Source organism: Gadus chalcogrammus, chromosome 14, assembly GCF_026213295.1.
Source record: "Gadus chalcogrammus isolate NIFS_2021 chromosome 14, NIFS_Gcha_1.0, whole genome shotgun sequence".
Classification (NCBI taxonomy): Eukaryota; Metazoa; Chordata; class Actinopteri; order Gadiformes; family Gadidae; genus Gadus; species Gadus chalcogrammus.
Window position 1 is genome coordinate 10,238,765 of NC_079425.1, and position 21,155 is coordinate 10,259,919.

Sequence of the window (21,155 nt, forward strand, 5' to 3'; positions counted from 1 at the left end):
AGCTGTGATTTATTCGCAACTAACTGATTTACACGGAGTGGCCGTCATCATTTCCTGTTCAGTCCATTTTTCTTTTTTTTGAGTGCATACCGTTACAGAGAAGATAACTTTCTGCGCAGAAAATTCAGCTTTCAGACTAGTCAGGCAGACAGCCTCAGAGCCTCTTTATAAGAATGGATTATTGAAGAAATTTACTAATAAAGAAAATCAGGTACGTCCCGTATTTTATAAAGTGTTGCTAGACTACTATTTTGTCATTAACAAGACAATAATTAGTAGCTTAATTGGCATATGGGTAATTTATAATGAACAGTGTACAAACTCCTTTTTTGAGACCACACTTAAAAGACACGAAATCAAGGTGATGTGATCAACACAACCATACATGTTTGAAGTTATTGCCACTTGCTCTGCTTTTGTAAAGAGTAGTATAAGTCACGGTCAATGTCTTCCAGCAGATGTATTTAGAAGGGGCCACCTAGTGGGGGCGCCTAACTCATCCTATTGTGGTCGTCATAGAGGACATTCACATTCACATTGATTTATTCTTATGTCAACACACCTATCCTATTCTTTACTTTTGGAGGTGAGGCCAGTAGGTGAGGCCAATCCATAGGGCCACAAGCTCCGCCCAATCGCTCCAGTAGGCCTACACCTTATCATAGAGGAGTAATTGTTTATAATTTGATTTGTTTAATTTGTTTTACATATATTTTTTATATAAATCGGTTTCAATTTAGTTTTAAAAAAAATGCATTTCAAAAAGTGGTATGATGGAACCAATTTGTCTTCGTAAATACCTCTCCCAAAATGATTACAAATAAATAAATAATAGTCCCGGATGATTTTCCACATTAATAGTATAGGGGCGAAAATAATAGCTCATTAAGTTGATGATGGTTCGGTAGATATGCCAGTGCCCACCCACTGCACCTACAAAAAACCAACGTGAGATAAGCCTATTTTATTACAGGAGACGGTTAGAGTAGACATATCAGTATGATATCCTAAATCATCAATGAAATCCCAAACTATAGAACTTATGAGGTTTTTTATTCAGTGTAACTTAGCCCAACACACTTTGTTGAAGTGTGACCTGCTTTGTTTCCACAATGGTGAGTAGTAATGGTTCCCCTACAATTTACCTTGTCAACTGTGTAATGAAAACGATGTTGACAACAATACCGGTATATATGTAAGTCGTAGACGTAGTCAAGTTGAGTCAAGCACAAATCTAACAAAACCTTTTAACAAAGGAACCACATTTTTGCGGGGTTAATCAATGGAGGAACTGGGAATAATTTGAAACCGTTTGACTGACTTTCCCGGTTCAATATAGTTCAGAAAACTGAAATTTGAATGGAAAACTTCATTAACGTAAAAAAAATACTTTCGTATGTTTGTGCTGAGCGGAAATTGGTAAAAGCATCAGCATCCAGTTGTTAAATATCACAGCCCATCATCATTGGGTCCAACGATGACAATGATCCCACGCGTGTGTGTGTGGGTGTGTGTTTGCGTACGTGTGTGTGCGTGAGCACATTTGCAGTAAGACCAGGTATAGATGGTGAATGGTTTAGGAATGCTGTTCACCCCTCAGCCTTATGGTGGGTGATTGAAAATGCTCCAGCATGCATTTGGTAGCTGTTTGCTCCATGGGTCATCAACTGCAAAGAGTCTATATGAGACGAGCATTGGTTGAGACCTTTTTGCTGCATATAAGCTCCAGCACTGGTTAACTTATAACCAACTGCTCTTAGGGAATTGTTTACATGTCTGTGTTTTTCCTGAAATGGCAACACAATGGCAACTGAACTGTAACCCTGAAACAAGTCAATGTTGGATAATTAAACGGAACATGTCTCTTCAAACTTCTTAATAATAACAACACAATTATCTTTAATAAACAAGCAAATGATATTTACAATGATGCTATAGCATTTGCCTGAATGACCTTAGCAGGTCCACAATATTAGCATACAAGGATCATGCAATGATCTTCAAGCAGATTTACAAAACCAAAACCTTTGTAGTGAAAGAGCTCAGGCCAGATGTTGCCAGGAAATAACATAAACCTACTGAGGTCCAAAGTAAAGTGTTTTCATAGCCAATGTTTTCATAGCCATCATTGGATTTGTGAGTTTGACAGTAAGCATGATTATAGTGCTAATCGCTTTATTACGGAGATATGTTCCAAGGTCAGATAACAAAAGCACCCGGCCGCTTTCAGGAAAAAAATGACAGTGTCAGTCCAACGGTTCCTTCACAGAAGCAGAAGAACATAAATGTATGGCCAGGCTGCCCCTCCCTGCATATAGGCTTTGCAGGGAAGATTCCAGTTCTCCTTCTGTACAGCATTCTTGAGGGGTACTTTGATGGCTGGGGAGAGAGCTGAAGGTAATGGTTATACGGTGGCAGCGCTCTAGACTCTAGTGATGATTTTCTTCTGCATTTTCTGACTTCCCTGTTCCCAAAACCTTCGGAAGATAACAAGTCCCGGAAGATTAGATAAAATAGAACACAGAGTGAAATTACAGTGGTATGGGTGAGGGTGAGGGTATAGCGAATATTATTATGATGGCATAATGGTCAAAATTCCAAATAGATAAAAAGTTAGTCATCAATGGTGGAAGGCATTTATCTATTATGATGGCAAAAGTGTACCTCTCTATTATTGTTTGCAAAAGTGTTTTGAATGCAACAGATGATCATCCTATGCTATTTAATTAATTGCATTTGCTGACTTGCTTACAATAGTTCTACAAAATAATATGAATGTAAAGGGTGAATACAACTTTTGGAGAGTGCTGTTTATGTTTTCAATGCATCATTCCAGATGCATTTGCCTATTCTATGAGTTAATTGTATGCATAATTCTTTCCCAGAGACACTGGCCCAATATGACAATAAACAAGGCAGCCTGAATGCTTGCCTGGTCTAAAAGAGCGAGGCCTAATCCTAGGAAAAGCGGGGGGCAAACAACCCATTACCATAGCAACAAGTCCAGCCTTCAACTCTCAGCCCGGGGAACGAGGGAGCGAGTTTGTTTTAAAGTCATGACTCGCAGTTTATTGAGAAAGGCAGGTATCCGGAAAACGGTTTTCCAAAACAAAGAACAACTGGATTCTGCGCCCCAGGGAATTACATTGTGAAAACAGTCATGGATGTTAGCGCAAATTACGAGGTAAAGACCATTGCTTTTCTGAATTAATGATTGCGATCTCCACAGGATCGTTTATCAGACATGCATTTCCTCTCGACTGGCTAAAATGATCGAAAAGAAGAAATGTTACAAAGTGACAGTGCTAAAATTACTCGAAACAATTCGCAAGGTGCGTTTTGGGTCTATCTGACTCAATGTGACCATATTTGGTCATCACATTTGTTACAATGTAATGGGGTTGGCTGAACTTTTTTTCAGCGTACCCTTGGTGTAACAAAGAGTGCCAGCGAGTAGCGAATATTAATATACTGCTGGCATTTCTCTGTGAACGATTCTCATCCTACTAATGAACACGATTGATAAAAACCCATAACAATATTACCCCAAAATCTTGTCAGTAGAACAATTGTTGTGTAATCGTGAGAAAGTATTACTTCTACTTCTACTAGCCTACTACTACTACTACTACTACTACTACTACTACTACTTCTACTACTACTAGTAGTACTACTAATGCTACTTCTTCTACTACTTCTACCACTTCTTGTGTGATAACAATGATGCTATTGATGATGCTCATGAGTCAGATTCAAAACTTTAATTGATTTTCTGATCTTCGTCAATGGACTCGGCTGTCTCAGAAAGTTCTTATCTTCCCTTCTCCTAATGTGTAGGCTATACCATAAACCAAAATACGATGGTCACCTGAGTGTGTTGACAGCTCTGCTGAACATCTAGACGAACTGTAGGCTAGTTTGCAATTGGTCATGTAATCTCTACGGTTATTATGTATAGCCGTATGGTTAATATGAAATCCTATGATCAATTGACCAGGTTTGTGGGGTATAGCAGTGAAAGTCCAATAAATGGAAGCCTAAGGATAGAAAAGTTGATGGAAAAAACGATGCTTTGTATTGCATACAATTTTGCAGGCAAGTTGTGGTACTTGTCAGTGCAAGTGAATGTTCGGATTTCTATTGTTTTTGTTAAAAGGACCACATGTATTTTGGATTCAATGGTTATTCTTTATGGAAAGAGTCCATCTATTGGTCCCTAACCTATTGGGACCTATTGAACCGTGATCACCTTGTCCCATCTAAGGTCCTCTGACCTAATGGTATTTACCTCTCTGATCCCCTGCAACCCACACGATTAACAAATAACACAAATCTTAAAATCAGACATACATGCCTGCAGAATGGTTCCTTTCAATACTGCCTATTCTTTAAAGAGGATGAGTGGGTTGGATCATGTGATGCGTCTTGTCAGTCATAGTGTGAGGAGTGTGGGGTTCTGTGAGTGTGAACAGCACTGGTGGTGGTGTTTACAGAAGCCTCTATGGATTTTAGGAATAGATGGCGCATGACATTCCGTTTGGCTCACTTGCTGTCAAAAGCCTCTTTGTGAAGTAAACTGTGACCTGGCTGATGTGAATCAGACACTACACACGTTGCCGTCCCTTTCATAATAAAACCTTCCCCTTTGATAAATTGCTGTATTTGAATAGCTGCACAAATCCCTGATACTTATACCGATGAAGAGCTGAACTGCCGGCCTAATTAATACAGATAACAGTTAGATCTTTTGTTTCTTTAGAAGAATAAAACGAAAATCATAGTGGGTTGGAAGATGCAAAAGGAATTTCCTGGTCTATGTAACCTATACTTGTAACCCGTCAGTAGGTCAGGTGCCTCTGAACTGAAGCACAACACAAACTCAGTGGTAGGCCACTCAATGTTTATTGAATGGCAGGCCTCCATCTTGTGTCTCCTATCTTGTGTGTGTGTGTGTGTGTGTGTGTGTGTGTGTGTGTGTGTGTGTGTGTGTGTGTGTGTGTGTGTGTGTGTGTGTGTGTGTGTGTGTGTGTGTGTGTGTGTGTGTGTGTGTGTGTGTGTGTGTGCTTGTGTGTGTGTGTGTGTGTGTGTGTGTGTGTGCGTGCCTCCTTGTGTTTGTCTGTGTGCGTTGGTGTGTGTGTGTGTGTTTGTGTGTGTGTGTATGGGTGTGTGCGTGTCAGAAGTATGCTATGAAGTGACACACACACATTCTCTACTCCCCCATCCTACCCACGTCTTCTCCGCCGCTCACCGTAGACATAAGCCTGTTTTCCACATGCCTTCCCCGTTCCAGCTGTGCATGTCCTTATCCTCCTCACTGAAGTTCCTTTCCTGAAACTATGCAAGGATTTAACGTTTATAAATGCTGAAAAATGGCAGAATATGTTTGGGAGAGAGGAATGCTGCTTAAGCTGGGTAATTAGTAACTGCCAGCAACATCCTTAAACCTGATGTCCACCGTCTTTTAAGGCCCTTGGATTTGCATGAATGTATTAAGGGAGATTCCAAAGAATATACCATTTTAGGCCTACAACCAACTGTACTTGATGGGAACTCAATGTCTTCGGTGACATTTTAGCAAACAGATGAAAAGTATTGTTGTGGACACTGGAACTTATAGAAAATTGAAATATGGGGTATTTTGTGTAGTTTTTAATTAATTCAAAGGTCAAACACTTTTTTTTTTTTTTAACAATTCATACTGGAAAATGAATTGTTAAAATCAAGATTTTACGCAATAGCCGAATGTAGCCTAGCCTAATATATCTATCTCTCTATCTATCTAACATATATTTTTATAACCTTAATTACTCTGTCCTCTCACTATTCCAACTGCATTCCAAACATGCTGTGAATCATCTACGGAAAGATTTATTGTGAAGCAGAATTCAAATGATATGCTTTTATTTTGGAGGATGAATGGCCTGCCCCAGTTCAGTACATCACATGCACAATCCATGTGTGTAATATTTAATGCATGGGAACCATATAATGGCCCACATAAAGACTGTGTAGCCTGGAAGCCCCCCCCCCCCTAGCAGTTATGCAGTAACTCTACTCCCACAGACCCCAGCCCTAGTAGCACGTCTCAGCCGTCTCAGACGCTCTTTTGTCCATGGTGAACAGAAAAAAAGGTCCTTCTGGGGCAAGGACAGGGGGTGGGGGGTGGGGGGGAATGAAACAATGGCATGTATAACTGTGTAGGCCTGAGACCTCACGTCTGCTGGGTGTGTTGTGACGTCTGGAAAGAGTTGGGAATTTGCAGAGGTTTTCACTCTTCCTTTTTCCCCTCCTCCTCCTCCTCTTGCTTCTGCTCTTGCACTCCTTGGCTGCAGTATGGTTCGCTGCACACTGGGGTTTTAAAAAAAACAACAACGACTTGACGTCGATGTGCTGATCAGCAGGAAAACCAGGGACAGCCCTGCCAGAAGAGCTGAGGTGTTGTGGAGCAGACCTGAGGGAGTGGAATGGCCATACATGCTTCCATTATTGGGGGTCTTCATGGGTCTATTGCTCATTTTAATTTTGTGTGTGTGTGTGTGTGTGTGTGTGTGTGTGTGTGTGTGTGTGTGTGTGTGTGTTTGTGTGTGTGTTCAGGGAGCAAGTGTGTTGTTAATGAAATTAAATGGAGTTTTCTCCAGCGCCATGGGAGGCTGGCCTCTGTGACGGCAGGCGTAAGAAGCCTGACAGCAGTTTATTAAAGGGATAATGACTTACCATGGCTTTGAGAGGAGCAATTCTATGATGCAATGCAGGTGTGTGTGTGTGTGTGTGTGTGTGTGTGTGTGTGTGTGTGTGTGTGTGTGTGTGTGTGTGTGTGTGTGTGTGTGTGTGTGTGTGTGTGTGCTTGTGTTTTAGAGTGTACGTATTTGTGAGAAAAAAAGTTCTGCTGTTTGTTCAGGTCTCTTCTTAAAACCTTCTTTAATGTTGTCAATGCAGCTGATGGAGATGGCAAATATTGGTGCATTCCTGCTCACGACAAGAGTGATCTGTGTGTCAGTCGCTCTGTCAAAATGTGATGAGGTCAAGGACATGCATGTTCACGTTTTGCCTCATGGATGGATACACACACAAAGCCCTTTGCCTGATATTTGCGAGTTACCCCCCACCCCCCTTTCCCCGATAAAAACGCTTACTTTTTAACCAAGTCTCTTTCAAGGATATGGTGAAGACAAAGGGATTCTTTCTTTGCAGCCTAATAGACAGAGCACATCCATTTGGCCTTGTAGCCCTCGTAACCAGTTTACACAATTCTCTCTACTTGATGCTAATGGCAGTACACATAGGCTTACAATTGATGGACCTGGTAATAGGAAATGGATGGACCTGGTAATAGTGATATTATGCTTTATTGTTACATAAGTATCTTTGAAGCCCATTATTATTTCCTGGACAGTTTAGATTTCTACATATTTGTACAAATGTACAGACCCCTTTACCCCTGCAAAGAGAAGTAGCAGAATTGACACAAGAAAATGAGTTATCGCCAAATGATGTATACTTTAAGTATTCAAAAATCCAACTTCATCCTGAACTTTACAGCTTTGTAAAACTGTACAGTAAGTAATAAGACATTCACAATGTAAGAATTTTTAATAGCACCTTTTCCCTAGGAACATTTCTGGCAAATAATGGAACTTTAGATACCCCTCTAAAATCAATGTGTGTTTAACCTGAGCTTGAGGTTAACAGAATTACGAACAATCAGGAATTTGTCTGTCATAAACTTTCAGGAAGACATCTTCTCATAGGCTCTGTCAAACTGTTCCTGCCCATGTCCACTAGTTGTAGCCATGAGTCAGCATTCGTTTTAATTTTAGTTTACCCCTGGTCCTGTTTGTTGAGATTGAAGAGCTAGTTTAATTCACTTCAAAGTTCGTCCCAAACTTGCTAGGAAATGGTTATTTAGGTTCTGAGTTTTTGTAAAAAGATGGTATCAACTCAGGAAGTCAGTTGGCTAACGCCTTGGTGTTTACTCTGTGACCTTATTCTCTGATAATTGTGCGACATTCTTTGTTGTAAGTCTTTCAATGATGGTACCATGTTTTTGTAGGTAGCATTATCAAAAACTAATTGATGGCCTAGTATGTTTTGAATGAAAGAAATATACAATTATTGTATTTTATGACTTTTTATGATAATAGACCAGAATTTGTTAACATTCACTAAAATATTTGTTTAGAAGCCTATCCTCCAATTTCATAATCTTGCAACTGTCTCTTTCTTTAACAACACAATGATTGCACTTGCATATTCAAGATGGATTCATCAACACCTTTTCCTGCACACCCCTACCATGCACAGAGAGAACAGACTTTGAAATATAGTCATTTGACATCACATGATTAGTGAACATTGTGTTTGATGAAAATGAAGAGAGATGCCCTGCAGTCCTTTTGGTTCAGTCCATTGCTACAGGAAGTAGCTGACAGCAGGAATGCTGCCTCTCTCCTCATCTATCTCTATAGGGCTCACAGCTCCAATGGTGGTTGGCTGACTTCTTCATACAACAACTTCCTGTAAACAAGTCCCTCGGCCAAGCACCCTCCCACCCTCCACCTATGATCCCTCCACATCTCGAGTTGACCTCCCTATTACTGCACAGCAATAACTTCATGTTGAATAATTATGAAAGGCAATTAACCCTTACAGCGCCAATGCATGAAAGGGAACTGATTGCGGTCTTCCACATCAAGTCATTTTCTTCTCAAATAATTTTAGAAAGGGTGGACCAATGATGTAATTTTCCAAATAGGACCAAGTGCGAACTCAATCCAAGGACCAAGGGCCACTGTGTTCCAAGTTTTACATTATTTTATTTGTGGAAACAGAGTTGATGTTAGTAACATGTTTATATCACTACAGCTGGTAATATATTTTTAAATAACATGTTTCTTATACTATATGTCGAGGAACATGTTTCTATACTCTACAGCTGGTAATGTATTGTAAAGGAACATGTTTCTATGCTGTACAGCTAGTAATGTATTGTAAAGGAATATATTTCTATACTGTATGTAAAGGAACATGTTTCTATGCTGTACAGCTAGTAATGTATTGTAAAGGAATATATTTCTATACTGTAAAGGAACATGTTTCTATACCATATGTAGTAACATGTTTATAACAGCTGGTATTATATTGTAAAGGACATGTTGGTATTCTCTATGTTAAGGAACATGTTTCTATACTCTAAAGCTGTTAATGTATTCTAAAGGAACATGTTTCTATAACTGCAACTGGTTATATATTGTAAAGGAAAATGTTGTTATACCTCACAGCTGTTTATGTATTGTAAAGGAACCTGTTTTTATACTCTATGTAAAGAAATATGTTTCTATACTCTATGTCAAATAATATGTTTCTATAATCAACAGCTAGTAATGTATGTTAAAGGAACATGTTTCTATACCCTAAAGCTGGTAATGTAAAAGAACAGCGCTACATTTTGCGGATTTTTTTTAGCAAAATGTGTCATATGCTTCACATCACATCACATGGACAATTTCCTATTTTTTCTTTTTTCTTTTTGCTAATTAGCTTGAATATTGAATTTCATTAATGAGTTTTTGAAGAACCCTGGTACTTTCCAAACAGGGTTGGCTGTGAGGAAAGCAGTCGCGCTTTTGATTAATCTTTGTCCCTCTGCATGCTATTTACGTGATCTGTTAGGAATTGAGTGGAGTTTAGCCATTCAATTTGCTATTGAATTTGGCAATGAGTTAAAGCTCAGTAAGAAAATGTCATACTACATTCTTCATTCTCGCCCCTTCAAATGGAATGTAAATTCAACGATCAATACCGCAATACAAGAATATGTATTAATCTGATTTTCGAGATCCATTTTTCAATTCATTATTACATTTCCATAGGTGCAGGAAGGACATTGCCTGACCAGAACACAATACATTGTGCATAACATTTGGGTGACAGATGTCATTGTATGTTTCCCGCAGATGAATGGTGGGTTCGAGGGTAACCATGACAGCCAACAAGAGTTCCAAGGCTGGTGCTCGGGTCGGAGGGGGTAAAGCTACACACAACATACCTGACAGGTCAGTGATGTCTGCCTCTAACAATGTTGGCCTTGTGGTCAATGATTCAGAGAGAAAAAAAAAAGGTACTTTTAAAATATGTTCAGCTACGCTGCCTTGATGATGCTGGTCTCCCATGTGCAGTCTCCAGAAAGCAGGAAATCATAGTGATGTTTTAATCTTTTTCAATAATAGAGGGGTTTTGCTGTTTAATTTTTCTTTCTTCGGATAAATCTACTTTGCCTGGCTGACGCGGGGTCCATCCCATCATTTGGAATAGTGTCTGACTGTGTGAGTGGTGGGCTGGAGGGTGTTTCTGTTCTCATGTGGTGAAGGGCCGCTTCCTCCTGCTGGATGGGAAAAACAAACACTTACACGGCTCTTCATTCACAAAGCGGCTATTATTTACTCATTAGCATCGTGACTATTAATAGTTTGCAATCAACCCTGTTGGAAAATACAGACTTGCAATCAAAGATTGTGCCATTTGAAATGACACAGAAAGTAATTTGCAAACCTAGAAAGTATAAATGAAACCTAACGAAAGTAGTGCCAAACGTCTTTTTGCCTGAGAAAATGTAACATATGCGTGCCGTGAACCTTTATTTGTCTTCATACAGAACTACAAAGTGGATGGTTAGGAATGAAATACTAACGTCTAGTATCAAAATGATATAAATAGCTAGTACATTCTACTTAACGTGTTTTGGAGGGTGTATTACATGTGGGTTAGGGTGTAGTCAGGGGCGTAGTCAGGAATTTACGGCCCCATGAAAGGAAATGTGAATGGGCCCCTTAATATGGCATGCAGCAAATGTTTTTCTGCCATATACATACATAAAATATATTTATATATATATTTTCCCTTTCAATATATATTTAATATGTATATGTGTATATATATGTATATATATATATATATATATATATATATATATATATATATATATATATATATATATATATATATATATATATATATATATATATATATATATATATATATATATATATATATTTATATATATATTTCATGTGGCACTGCTGCTCTACATGTTTTTACGTTTCCCTAGAGCTATGAAAGAGAGAGAGCTTAGCCATTCCTGTTCAGCCTAATGCAACAGAATCAACACTGGCATACCAGGTGGAGAGAGTGCTAGATAGTATAGAATGCATTGGGGTGAATGGAGCTAAATGCTATAAAATGTTTCAGCTTTTGCATGGGCTGCCTCTGTGCAGATAACAACAATATACAAGTTATTATGAATACAACATTCAGATTTCAGATCAATTGATGGACCTTATGACAGTTTCCCTAGTACTGAGGCTACACAACAGGACAAGCAGCTGGCAGCAGTGGTATTACCAGTGAATCGCTTTACATTTGTTCTTTAAATATGCCTAATTTGAATAAAGCACGCAGCTATTTGGACAGGATCTCTAAATAAGTGAATGTGATTGGAAGTAACGAGTAGTTAATGGTGGTGATCAAGGCAGCAGTTCTCTCATGAATATGCAGGAGGGAATAACCAATCGGATAAGAAGGGTATTTTTCACCTAAATGGTTCAAGATGTAATGTCTTCTTATTCACCACAAAACGACCATTATCAAAAAATGACTACCGTGTCTAAGTTGATTAAATGGCAAATCCCCATTGACCTTTATTTCACGCTCCACTTTCTAAGCTCAATTGCACACCTGGTACTCGTTTCACATATTCAGGCAGATTGGTGGCCTGATAAACGCAATTTTTGTCATTAATTGCCTTCCTGAGGCTTGATTGAAATGTCTTAACATTCTTCTGTGTTATGACAGTTATAGGCTACAGTGATCTATGTACACAATTTTGGACTAAACCATTTTGTGGAGGGGTTGGGGGCTGCAGAACATTCTCTATTTTCGTCGCAGAAGATCAAATCAAAATGTAAAGGGGAAAAAGCCATATTTCCTGACCTATTGATTAATTATTTTCATTTAAGAATTAATCAATCAATCAATTTTCATTTATTAATTTATTTAAAGGACAGTGCACATTGATCAACATTTCTGTAAATGCGCCAGTGTTAGCCAGCAGGCTAATTTTCAACTGTAGTCCTTTGGCAAGATGTTATACTAGGCACATGGTTTAAAATTCAAATCATATATGAATTGAATTGCAGGGCCCTGGATAGGGCCCTCTCCCTCTCAGGGGCCACTGCCTTGTCACCACCTTTCACTACTTCGCCGTGCCTCTGGGTGTATTAGGCACAGTGAACTAGGAAGCAGACAGAGAAAGACTGGCAAGGAAATTGTTCAACTTTAAGGGAAATCTTTCACCGCAAGTGCTGCCCTGAAGTGCACAATTAGCTACCTCCTTCTTCCCTGTCCAGCACATGGGAGGTGTTCAGTGTCTGACCTCCACCCCTCCAGTGAGCCCAAAGCTAGAAGCAAGGTTGCCAGCCTCTGGCACACGGGGCTCTGCTGCTCTGTCTGTGTGGTCTGAGCTGCCTACGGCCTTATTTTGACTAGCTTCATCATGTCCACCCACAACCCTTCACAGAGCTCATTCCCACCAGGGCTTCTACCAGAGGCAAGAATTTGGCTTTTGCTTTATTTTTCTATTAATATGATCCTGAAATCACATCATGACGCAGCAATCTAAAGTATGTTTTATCACTCAGGGAGACATCCTAGCTAAGGTGGTCCAAATCATAAACTTGAGGTATGGATGATTCCGTGCCAGACAAAGCACTTAACTGGGGTTGTGTTGGGCTTCGGTTATTAATGTATCCTTTCTGATTTTAGGATATTCTTACTGAAACATGAAACCGCTATATTATTAAGCAATGTAAACAAGTGTTAAGTGTTACAATATATCATAATTTGGGAATCTAAAGAATGAAATGCCAATTGTGTATGATCAGTTGTTTATGCTCAAAACTGGCATTCAATACATTTACTGGATTAAAGTATATACAAGTATATACGATGCAAACATAACTAAATAAAATAACACAGGCAAAATGTTAGCCTTTCTGTACTGTATTCTAAGTCACTCAGGCTAACATTTGTGTAGCATTAGTGCAACAAATCCTTTACATGACCTAACCTGTTTGAAAATAGACATTACTGTCGCAGAACCATGAAACCAATAGTAATCTAAAATAACCAACGCAACTGATCCCATCCTGTCCAGCTCCTTTTTTTAAGAAATAATCAAAGATCATTTACAAAGCGCCGCAATAAAATTAGAGAATTTAGTCATAGTCATGTGGATGGGAAACGACAAGCTCGCTCTGTGGAGCCTAAAACTCTGGCAGAAAGCCGGCAGGTTGACAGGTAGTGTAACCGCTTCTCCACCCTGGGCAGGGCAGTAGGGAGGAGTGCAGGAGGGGAAAAGATCTGTCCTAACCTGCATCTCTGTATCAGAGTACACCGCCTTTAGCCCCTACCTTGTTATTCTAACCCAGGGCTCTAACATCAGATCTCTGCAACTTCACTTTCGCAACCGAGTCTCAGCCAGCTGCCAAGGCGCGACATTAGTTCCTGAACGATGACGCCGCGCTCTGTAGGTGTGGGAGATCAGTATATGGAAGAACACCGGCTGATGTGCTGTTGAATCCGTCAGAGTACTCTGTTCTCCGTGCGTTGTGTGGGAACTGGATGAACAATGGTGTGAGTCAGCAGCAATGGGACCAGAGAGTCCAGACTGTCTTACAGTTAGTACCTCAGAGGACTACAGAGAGGAGCAGTAACTCAGTTAGAGGTAAGGCTGTTAGATCGCTTTCTAAGGTGCTGCGGGGCTCCTAATGCATAATGCTTTGTGTGTGAGGTCCACGCTGGTTCCTTCAAACAGTTCTCTGGAAAATGGATATCCACTCGTTCTTCTTTTTACAAAGATCGGTATTTTCCTTGGGTTTCATTTATATTTCCTCGCTACCATGGACATAATTTTTTCCTTTGATTATTGATTCAATCATGTGGTCAAATATTTCAGTTTTCCCAAATGTTTTTGGCGTTTCTCTCCTGTTTCTGTTAAAGTACTTGCTGGAGGGTTGAACGGAGTTCCAGACAGCCATTATAATTTGCTAATCAAACCCATTTCCAGCACGGACTCAAAACACATGTTTTTATTTAATTTCGCAAGAAAACAATTCTGTGTTTTTCGTTGCTGTGTTTCTTTCTTTTCGGATGTAATATTCCCCCCCCCCCCGCACACACCCGCACACCCACACACATGCCGCTCGGACACGCCCCCACACAGGTGTGCACACACTCACACCTATGGTCTTTTGTGTCACAGGTGCCATTCGACCTCCCCTCCACCCATCCTGTGTGGCGGCCAGGCGCGGGGCCAGCCGGCGGTGCTCAGCGACTCGGAGATCTCCGAGAGGCAGGCGGGCTACGTGAGGACGGACGGGCGCCTCCTGGGCCACGCCGCCCGGAGCAGCAAGACCGCCAGCCTGTGCAGCGGCGGTGCCCTCGCCGCCGCCCGCTTCGACTCCCAAAGCCCACTCACCAAGTCCAAGAGCATCGGTTGCCTGGACAACCGGCTCTCCATCTACAAGCCGAGCACGTCCCCGTCCCGGTCGGGTCAAGAGGAGGAGGAGGAGGAGGCGGTAGAAGAAGAAGAGGAAGAGGAGGAGCCCCCGAGCCGGGGTGTCCACGTCCAGAAGCAGCCCCAGAGATCGCGGGAGCTCCCGGGGGGAGGTGAGAGACTGAACGGTGGGTCCCTGAGCTGGAGCACCCAGTCGCTCGGACCCTGCTCCCACCAAGGCCACAAGCGCACCTTGTCCCTCGCCCGGCCAGTACCGGGCGCTCCCCCGGCCACCATCCGAAAGAAGATCTCAGAATGGGAGTGCAGGAGGGTGTCTCTGCCTAGGATGAGCTTGTGTCTGGACAAGAGGTCAGGGGTCGAGCGGGTGGGGGGCAGCGAGGGCTGTCCCAGCATGCTCTCTTCCCCCTGCAGCGAGCAGACGTTCGACTTCAAGGGGGTGCGCCGGATGAGCACGGCCTTCTCGGACTGCTCCTTCGCAGAGGAAGAGGAGGGAGCTCCGGACAAAGAGCTCCCGGGACGTTTCCAGAAGAGGACGGGCAAGGCCGAGAGCTCCGCCACGTTCCTGCGCGCCCTGTCCGCTCGCAAGGAGAAGTCGGCGGTCCTCAACAGGATCCAGAAGATAGAGCAGGCTCTGAAGGAGAGCCCCGGCCCGGCGCCCCCCGCATACCTCAACAACTGCTACGCCCCGGACAAGACCAAGCACAAGGCCTCCTCCGGCGGCGCGGGGGGCGCCGAGGACTCGGACAGCGCGTGCGGCGGGAGCAAGCGGGTCAGCGTCTGCTCCGTGAGCACCGAGCCGGACAGCTCGGCGCCGTCGCCGTCCGACCGCTTCTCCAAGGCCAGACAGAGGTACAGCGTGATCTCGGCCCGGTCTCAGAGCCCGGAGCCGGCCGGCCAGCCGACGACGGGCGCCCCCGGGACCCCCGTCAACCCGGTGCCCAAGCCCAAACGCACTTTTGAGTACGACGCCAAGCGAGGCCAGAAGAGCGCGGCCTCCTCGCCGTCCAATGGACTACTACCTCCGGGGAGAGGCGGGGACTCCCCCCCGCCGCCCTTGCCCTCCACCCCAGCCCCCTGCGCCGCACGGGGTCTCAAGACTGAGGGGAGCCCCCCGAGGAGACCCCAGGACAGGTGAGATCTGTGCTCTGATTGGCTATGATCCCTTCACACGCCGGGCTGGGGAGAGCCTGTTTGTTGGTGTTGGATGTTGCGTTGGAGCGTTGCGTGTGTTTTATTCCGAGCTAAATGAAAAGAACACGCGATATTGAGTCATTTAGCGACGCAATGCAACGGGAAACCTGCCTTCTTGTGTAACTCCACTGGAACACAGTGGAGTTGGCTGATCCTTTTATTTTTTGGTGCAGTTGGAAATATTTCAAACTTGTCCTCACTTAGTTGTTAGGAAACAAGTATTGTGATGGTTTTCTCTGCCGTATTTGTTATTTGCATACTTCAACACCATCGACTTAGAATTGTATACATTTTATGGTTGTTACATTTCAAGGAAACTGCCCATATATGGTATTATGACGCTGGGTAATCTGGTTGGTCATCGATAAGATTAAGCACGCTGTATACACCTGCCTCAAGAATTTTATTTAATTTCCATGAAGGTAAAGAATAAAAGGAAACATAAATTCTATCCACATTGTTTAACAAGGGTAAATATAGATTTCAAAGACACTCTATGCTGACTTTGTAGACTTAGAGGGAAGCTAGTAAAATCAAATCCTTTAAAAACATAATTGACCAAAGCTGTGATTCTACTTTGTTTATCCCTGCTATTGCGTTAAACAAATAGACCCAGTCTCTTGTATTGTCTCTAGTTGATGGAGCAAAGGTGGGGCTGATGTATGATGTGGAGGAAATTCTCTAGCCATAGCTTTTGTGTGAAACCTCCTATTCTAAACCTTACTTGAAAGCCGAGCGGGCGACAATGGTCCAAATATAGCCAAGTTCCTTTCACTCATATGCTTTCCTCCTAGTCCGTGCCCAGACACATGCCATTGAATGCAACAGGGAACAAGAAATATAACCTATGGCCTACATGAGTAACTTATTGGTTCAGGATCAGGGCGACTGGTTTTGTGATTGATTTACTTGGAAATTGGATGAAGCGACTTTTAGTAGAGCTAAACTCTTGTCTTCCTTGAATGTAATTAGTGGCTTTGAGATTGGGACTGCAGATGAGCGATTAACGAGCATCTTCGTGCAGGAACTAATGGCTCTTATCCACGAGAACGACGTAGTGCGTGAGGCAGACATTCAGGGATATTATGCACTGCTCATCTAAAAAACAACAAGGAGCAAGCTTGTTGTTTGTACTCCTCTCTTGGTCCTGTTCTGTCCTGACTCTCTGTGGTTGTTTATTTGCAGGAAGTTGTGTGAGTCGGAGGATGCTGCCAGCCTGGCCTCCTCGTACCCAGCCTTACCCACAGAGAATGGCACTGGAACCACAGAGACGCGCAGTCGCCCATGTTCCAAAAGCACTTTAGAGGAGAACGCCTATGAGGATATCGTAGGTAAGCAAACACATCTCATCCTTCTTGAACACAGCACACCTTCCTTTGCCTTGATACTTACTCTCGCTGTGTTTAAGACATAGGGATAAGTTATGGTGGGGGAGATATTAATCCATCCAAATGAGCGTAAGAGACAGTAGGAGCTATTTTCATATGTATTCATTTATCTTGGTTTAATGTTAGATCGCAAAGATGTTAGGATGATTTCTAGGTTTTGTTTATCAGGGGTAGTAGTTAGGGTGCTCCAGGACTGCGCTGGCAGCTGCTTTGTACCGCCTACCCTTTATAATAATTATTTGCATTGATATCATTTGTTTTGTTCATGTACAATTAATCTGGGGAGTGGATGATGCACACATAACTAGTTGGCTTCAGAATGCTGCCTTCGAGAATAAGCTCAGAGTGGAGAGAAGCATGGTCCTTTCAAAACATATTATGTCAGGTGAGGGGACAGCGCATGTTTGGTTTATCCAATGGAAAAACCACAAAGAAAACATTGTGTGCTTAGAACGATACCCGAGATGTGCAGTAATCAGGGAACATAAAAAGGGGTCGTAGAAATTGCAATACTCCAATGTGAAGAGAATGAAACAAATGTTTTGAAAAGGATTTGATCCGTTTTCACTCCGGTAGTTCACATGAAATACTTAATACTAACAGATACTATATGCTCTCTCAGTACAACCTTGTTCATGGAGGAGAGTCCACTCTACAAAAACAAACTGGGTGCTCAACCAATATGCAGACAGCATCTTTTGGTGATGTTGATACAGGCATTGTCATTGGATAGGCAACTCCCCATATCTAAATGTGTGGGTGTACAGAAAAAAGCTCTCCATGAAGTCGTGGTTTTCCTGTTATTTGGACTTCAGCCTAGGCATGAGAGCCGTGGAAAACCAGGCTGGACGGGAGCATGTGGCTTTGCTTCCACCAATCAGGATTTGAGGGGCCCGGTTGATATTCCCCAAAAGATTCCTTGGTTGACAAGAACTTTCTACAGTACAGTCCAGAATCCTCTATCAACACCACCCTGTAGGAACTGAAAACACAACCACCCCTTTCATACCACATCATCAGTAGCACAGCATAGCTGATTGCTGCATTTTGTCATGTTCATGGTTTGGAAGATCAATCGAAAAGAAGATCAGCTGAAATGTTCGTTCTCTTGTAAAAAAAAGACATTTGACGAACATTGAGCTATTGTCATATTGTTGAGTAATCAGCATTTTAAACACTGAGGACAACCTTTTACGGACAGGATGTGCATCCTAGTGGGCATATACTATATACATGCTCCAAGTTCTCAGCACGCGAAGAGGCAGGAGAGAATGTATGAAGTGCTGGACATGTTTAGGAGTCAAATTCCTTTCCACCAACAAATGACCCGAGGCATGGCGCACAGTAAAAGTGCCAGTTTTCTTGTGTGTATGAAATGAGTGTCAGTTCGAGCATTGTCTAAGCCAGGCATCATAAATCAATCCCCTAACTGATGAGACAGTAATACAATAACATTCAAATTGGAAATATGTTTTCAGGATTCATGAGGAGGAGCCAGTTGTTGTTTTTTCGGTTGGCTCCGATCCAATTCCTTTCAATGCATATTGACCTAACTGGGTTGAACTTGGAAATGTATTTTGTTATGAGAGGTGGTCTAAGCTACAAAGCCTGACAGGGTTGACACTGGGACATGTCAACAAAACCTCCTTTGTCCAGCCACTTGGGCAGTAGTGAGTATGGGATCTATTGCAAATAATGATCAGTTCTAGAGACTCTTAAGAGTTCTTAAGAATTAAGTCATAACGGGGGCCCTGGTGGTATGGCACATTCCATGAGATATTTTATCAGACTATTCTTTTCAATAACAAGTCTAACAGACAGGAAATGCTGGTTTATGGATACCTGATTGAATGAAGATAGCATTGATTATTCAGCATAGGTCTGGGAGTTTTGAAAGGGATGAAGTGTTGAGTCCCATGATTAGTATTAATTGTTGTCAGGGGCTTTTCATAGAGAACAAACCAGTCCTGATTTTTTTGCTACAGTCAAACTATATTTCCATAAGGTATTCTTTTTCTTTCCGATAACAATCCTCTTGGTTCTGCGGCTCTTAGGGCAACACAGCGGGTATCAGGGTTAAGGTTCAGGGGGACATTTGAAATGAGTCCAACCCAGTGGGTACACATGTAGTAATGTAATGTTGCTTAAAAAATCAACGACACCCGAATGACATATATCACAATAAGAACTGCAAACCTCGAAGACAGGGTTTATAGCAAACACTGGAAAATATGGACCAGCGGGTTTGTTATTCTTTGCTGTGAAAGTATTCAGAATCCTAAAATACTGGGCATACCCCCACACAGATTTCAGTCGAGTGTGGTTAAAAGCAGTCACTTCTCAGGATGGAGGCACTCTGTGTTTTGTGGTGCCGACAAATGTTTACACGAAAAATCTAGCCCCTCCACCCCCACCACCACCACCACCTTTTCTCTTTTTTGCCCAGTGCACATTTCTCTTTGACCACATGAGCGAGCTGAGCGGTGCCACTGTAGCCAACGCCGCCCCTGGTCATTCCATTGGGAAACCTGATACAGCCATTGTACGCCCCGCTTGTTTCCTTGTCTGGATCGGCCCAGACTATCCATTGGTTAAACACAGAGGTACAATCAGCGTGTTGCAGAGCTTTGTCCACTCCCTTTGAATAGTGTGTGTGTGTGTGTGTGTGTGTGTGTGTGTGTGTGTGTGTGTGTGTGTGTGTGTGTGTGTGTGTGTGTGTGTGTGTGTGTGTGTGTGTGTGTGTGTGTGTGTGTGTGTGTGTGTGTGTGTGTGTGTGTGATTTGTGTGTATGTGTGTGTTTCCTAAGTGAGAGAAAGATTTGGATGTTTGCAATCAGAGCAGTTGATGAGTACCCTCCGGTAGACCAGCAGCCACAGAGCCCTACCATTATGCCCAGCAGGCTTTCATTACAGCACAGCTTGGGGTTGAACGGCGTTGTGTTAAGGCATGAGGGTTGAACAAGACTAGACCCTCTCATTCTGTACATCTATCAGCTTCAAATCACACGGCAGCAATCACCTAGGAATCTCATTACTTTTGACACGACCAAACACTCTGTTATAGTCTTGTGGACAGAGGTTTTACCTCAAACGTTAAATTAACCCAAAACTGTTCACGAGACATAGCATTGTGCCAGTAGGTGAGTTGTTCAATTCATTTCTTATCCTTCCCACCGCTCCTTATTTTTGTGTCGAAACATGGTGGAGCAAAGCCCTGCAAAGAATATGCTGTTCTCATGCTTTCTTATGATAAAACGACTTTTCTTTCTGTTTGAGTGTTCACTCCCTCTATGCGTCTCGGTGCCATCTGGCTCTGTTTTTATCCTTCACTGCAGTTCCTTGACTTTCTCACAACCTTTTTTGGACTGTGCCAAAAAAGCTATTCTCAGTGCACATGTCTGAATGAACATGGGCTGTGGTGTTACACAAGATTCCTTTTTATTGAAGTTGGCTTGCGTCCAAGTGTGACATCAGCCAGTGAGTGAGTTGGTCTGTGATATAGCAGGCTCTTCCCAGATCTGTTTTCCTCTATCTTTTCAGTATGGAACCAAATCTTTAATGCTACATTCATCTACATATTTCAATTCCACTGTGTTAAATTCCTCCCTTGGGGGGGCTTGTAAATAAAGTATTACTATTGCTGGTATGATGCCTAGGTGAGGAGCCTGGGAGAAGGGGTGCTATGGCTCATGGCTAAGGCCTATGGCTTATTCAAGCCTCTCCACCACCGCAAATTCAAAAGCAAAGCACACACTAAAATTAAGCCTTTCTGGCTACTTTACCAGAGTTGCTATTGGAAAGTTGACAGATACTGTCTAGGTTGGATTGATTGGATCCATATTAGATGGCTGTTGTTGTATTGTTTTCATGGATTTCTTTCTGTTAAAGCTGCCTTATCATCACTTCTGCCCTATGAGAGAGAATGAAACCCGTCCGACCATGACTTTGATCCATGGATTTGATTTCTCTTCAAATCAATTCGGTCTGTGAAGACAATTCAAATCAGAA

General features: G+C 42.3%; 1 protein-coding gene across 3 annotated transcripts in view; it reads left to right on the forward strand.

Moving 5' to 3' along the window:
- Positions 1-101: 101 nt before the first annotated feature.
- Positions 102-21,155, forward strand: part of dennd2b (DENN domain containing 2B) — a 42,807-nt gene continuing 21,753 nt past the window's right edge. For 2 of the 3 annotated variants that reach the window (XM_056608658.1, XM_056608656.1), the window contains exons 1-4: positions 107-3,184; positions 9,954-10,052; positions 14,315-15,700; positions 16,946-17,091. In XM_056608658.1, the coding sequence (XP_056464633.1) occupies positions 9,958-10,052; positions 14,315-15,700; positions 16,946-17,091 (1,627 nt within the window). In that variant the 5' untranslated portion in view covers positions 107-3,184; positions 9,954-9,957. Of the gene's footprint in view, positions 3,185-9,953; positions 10,053-14,314; positions 15,701-16,945; positions 17,092-21,155 lie in introns of all 3 variants that reach the window. The other variant, XM_056608657.1, reaches the window with a different exon arrangement.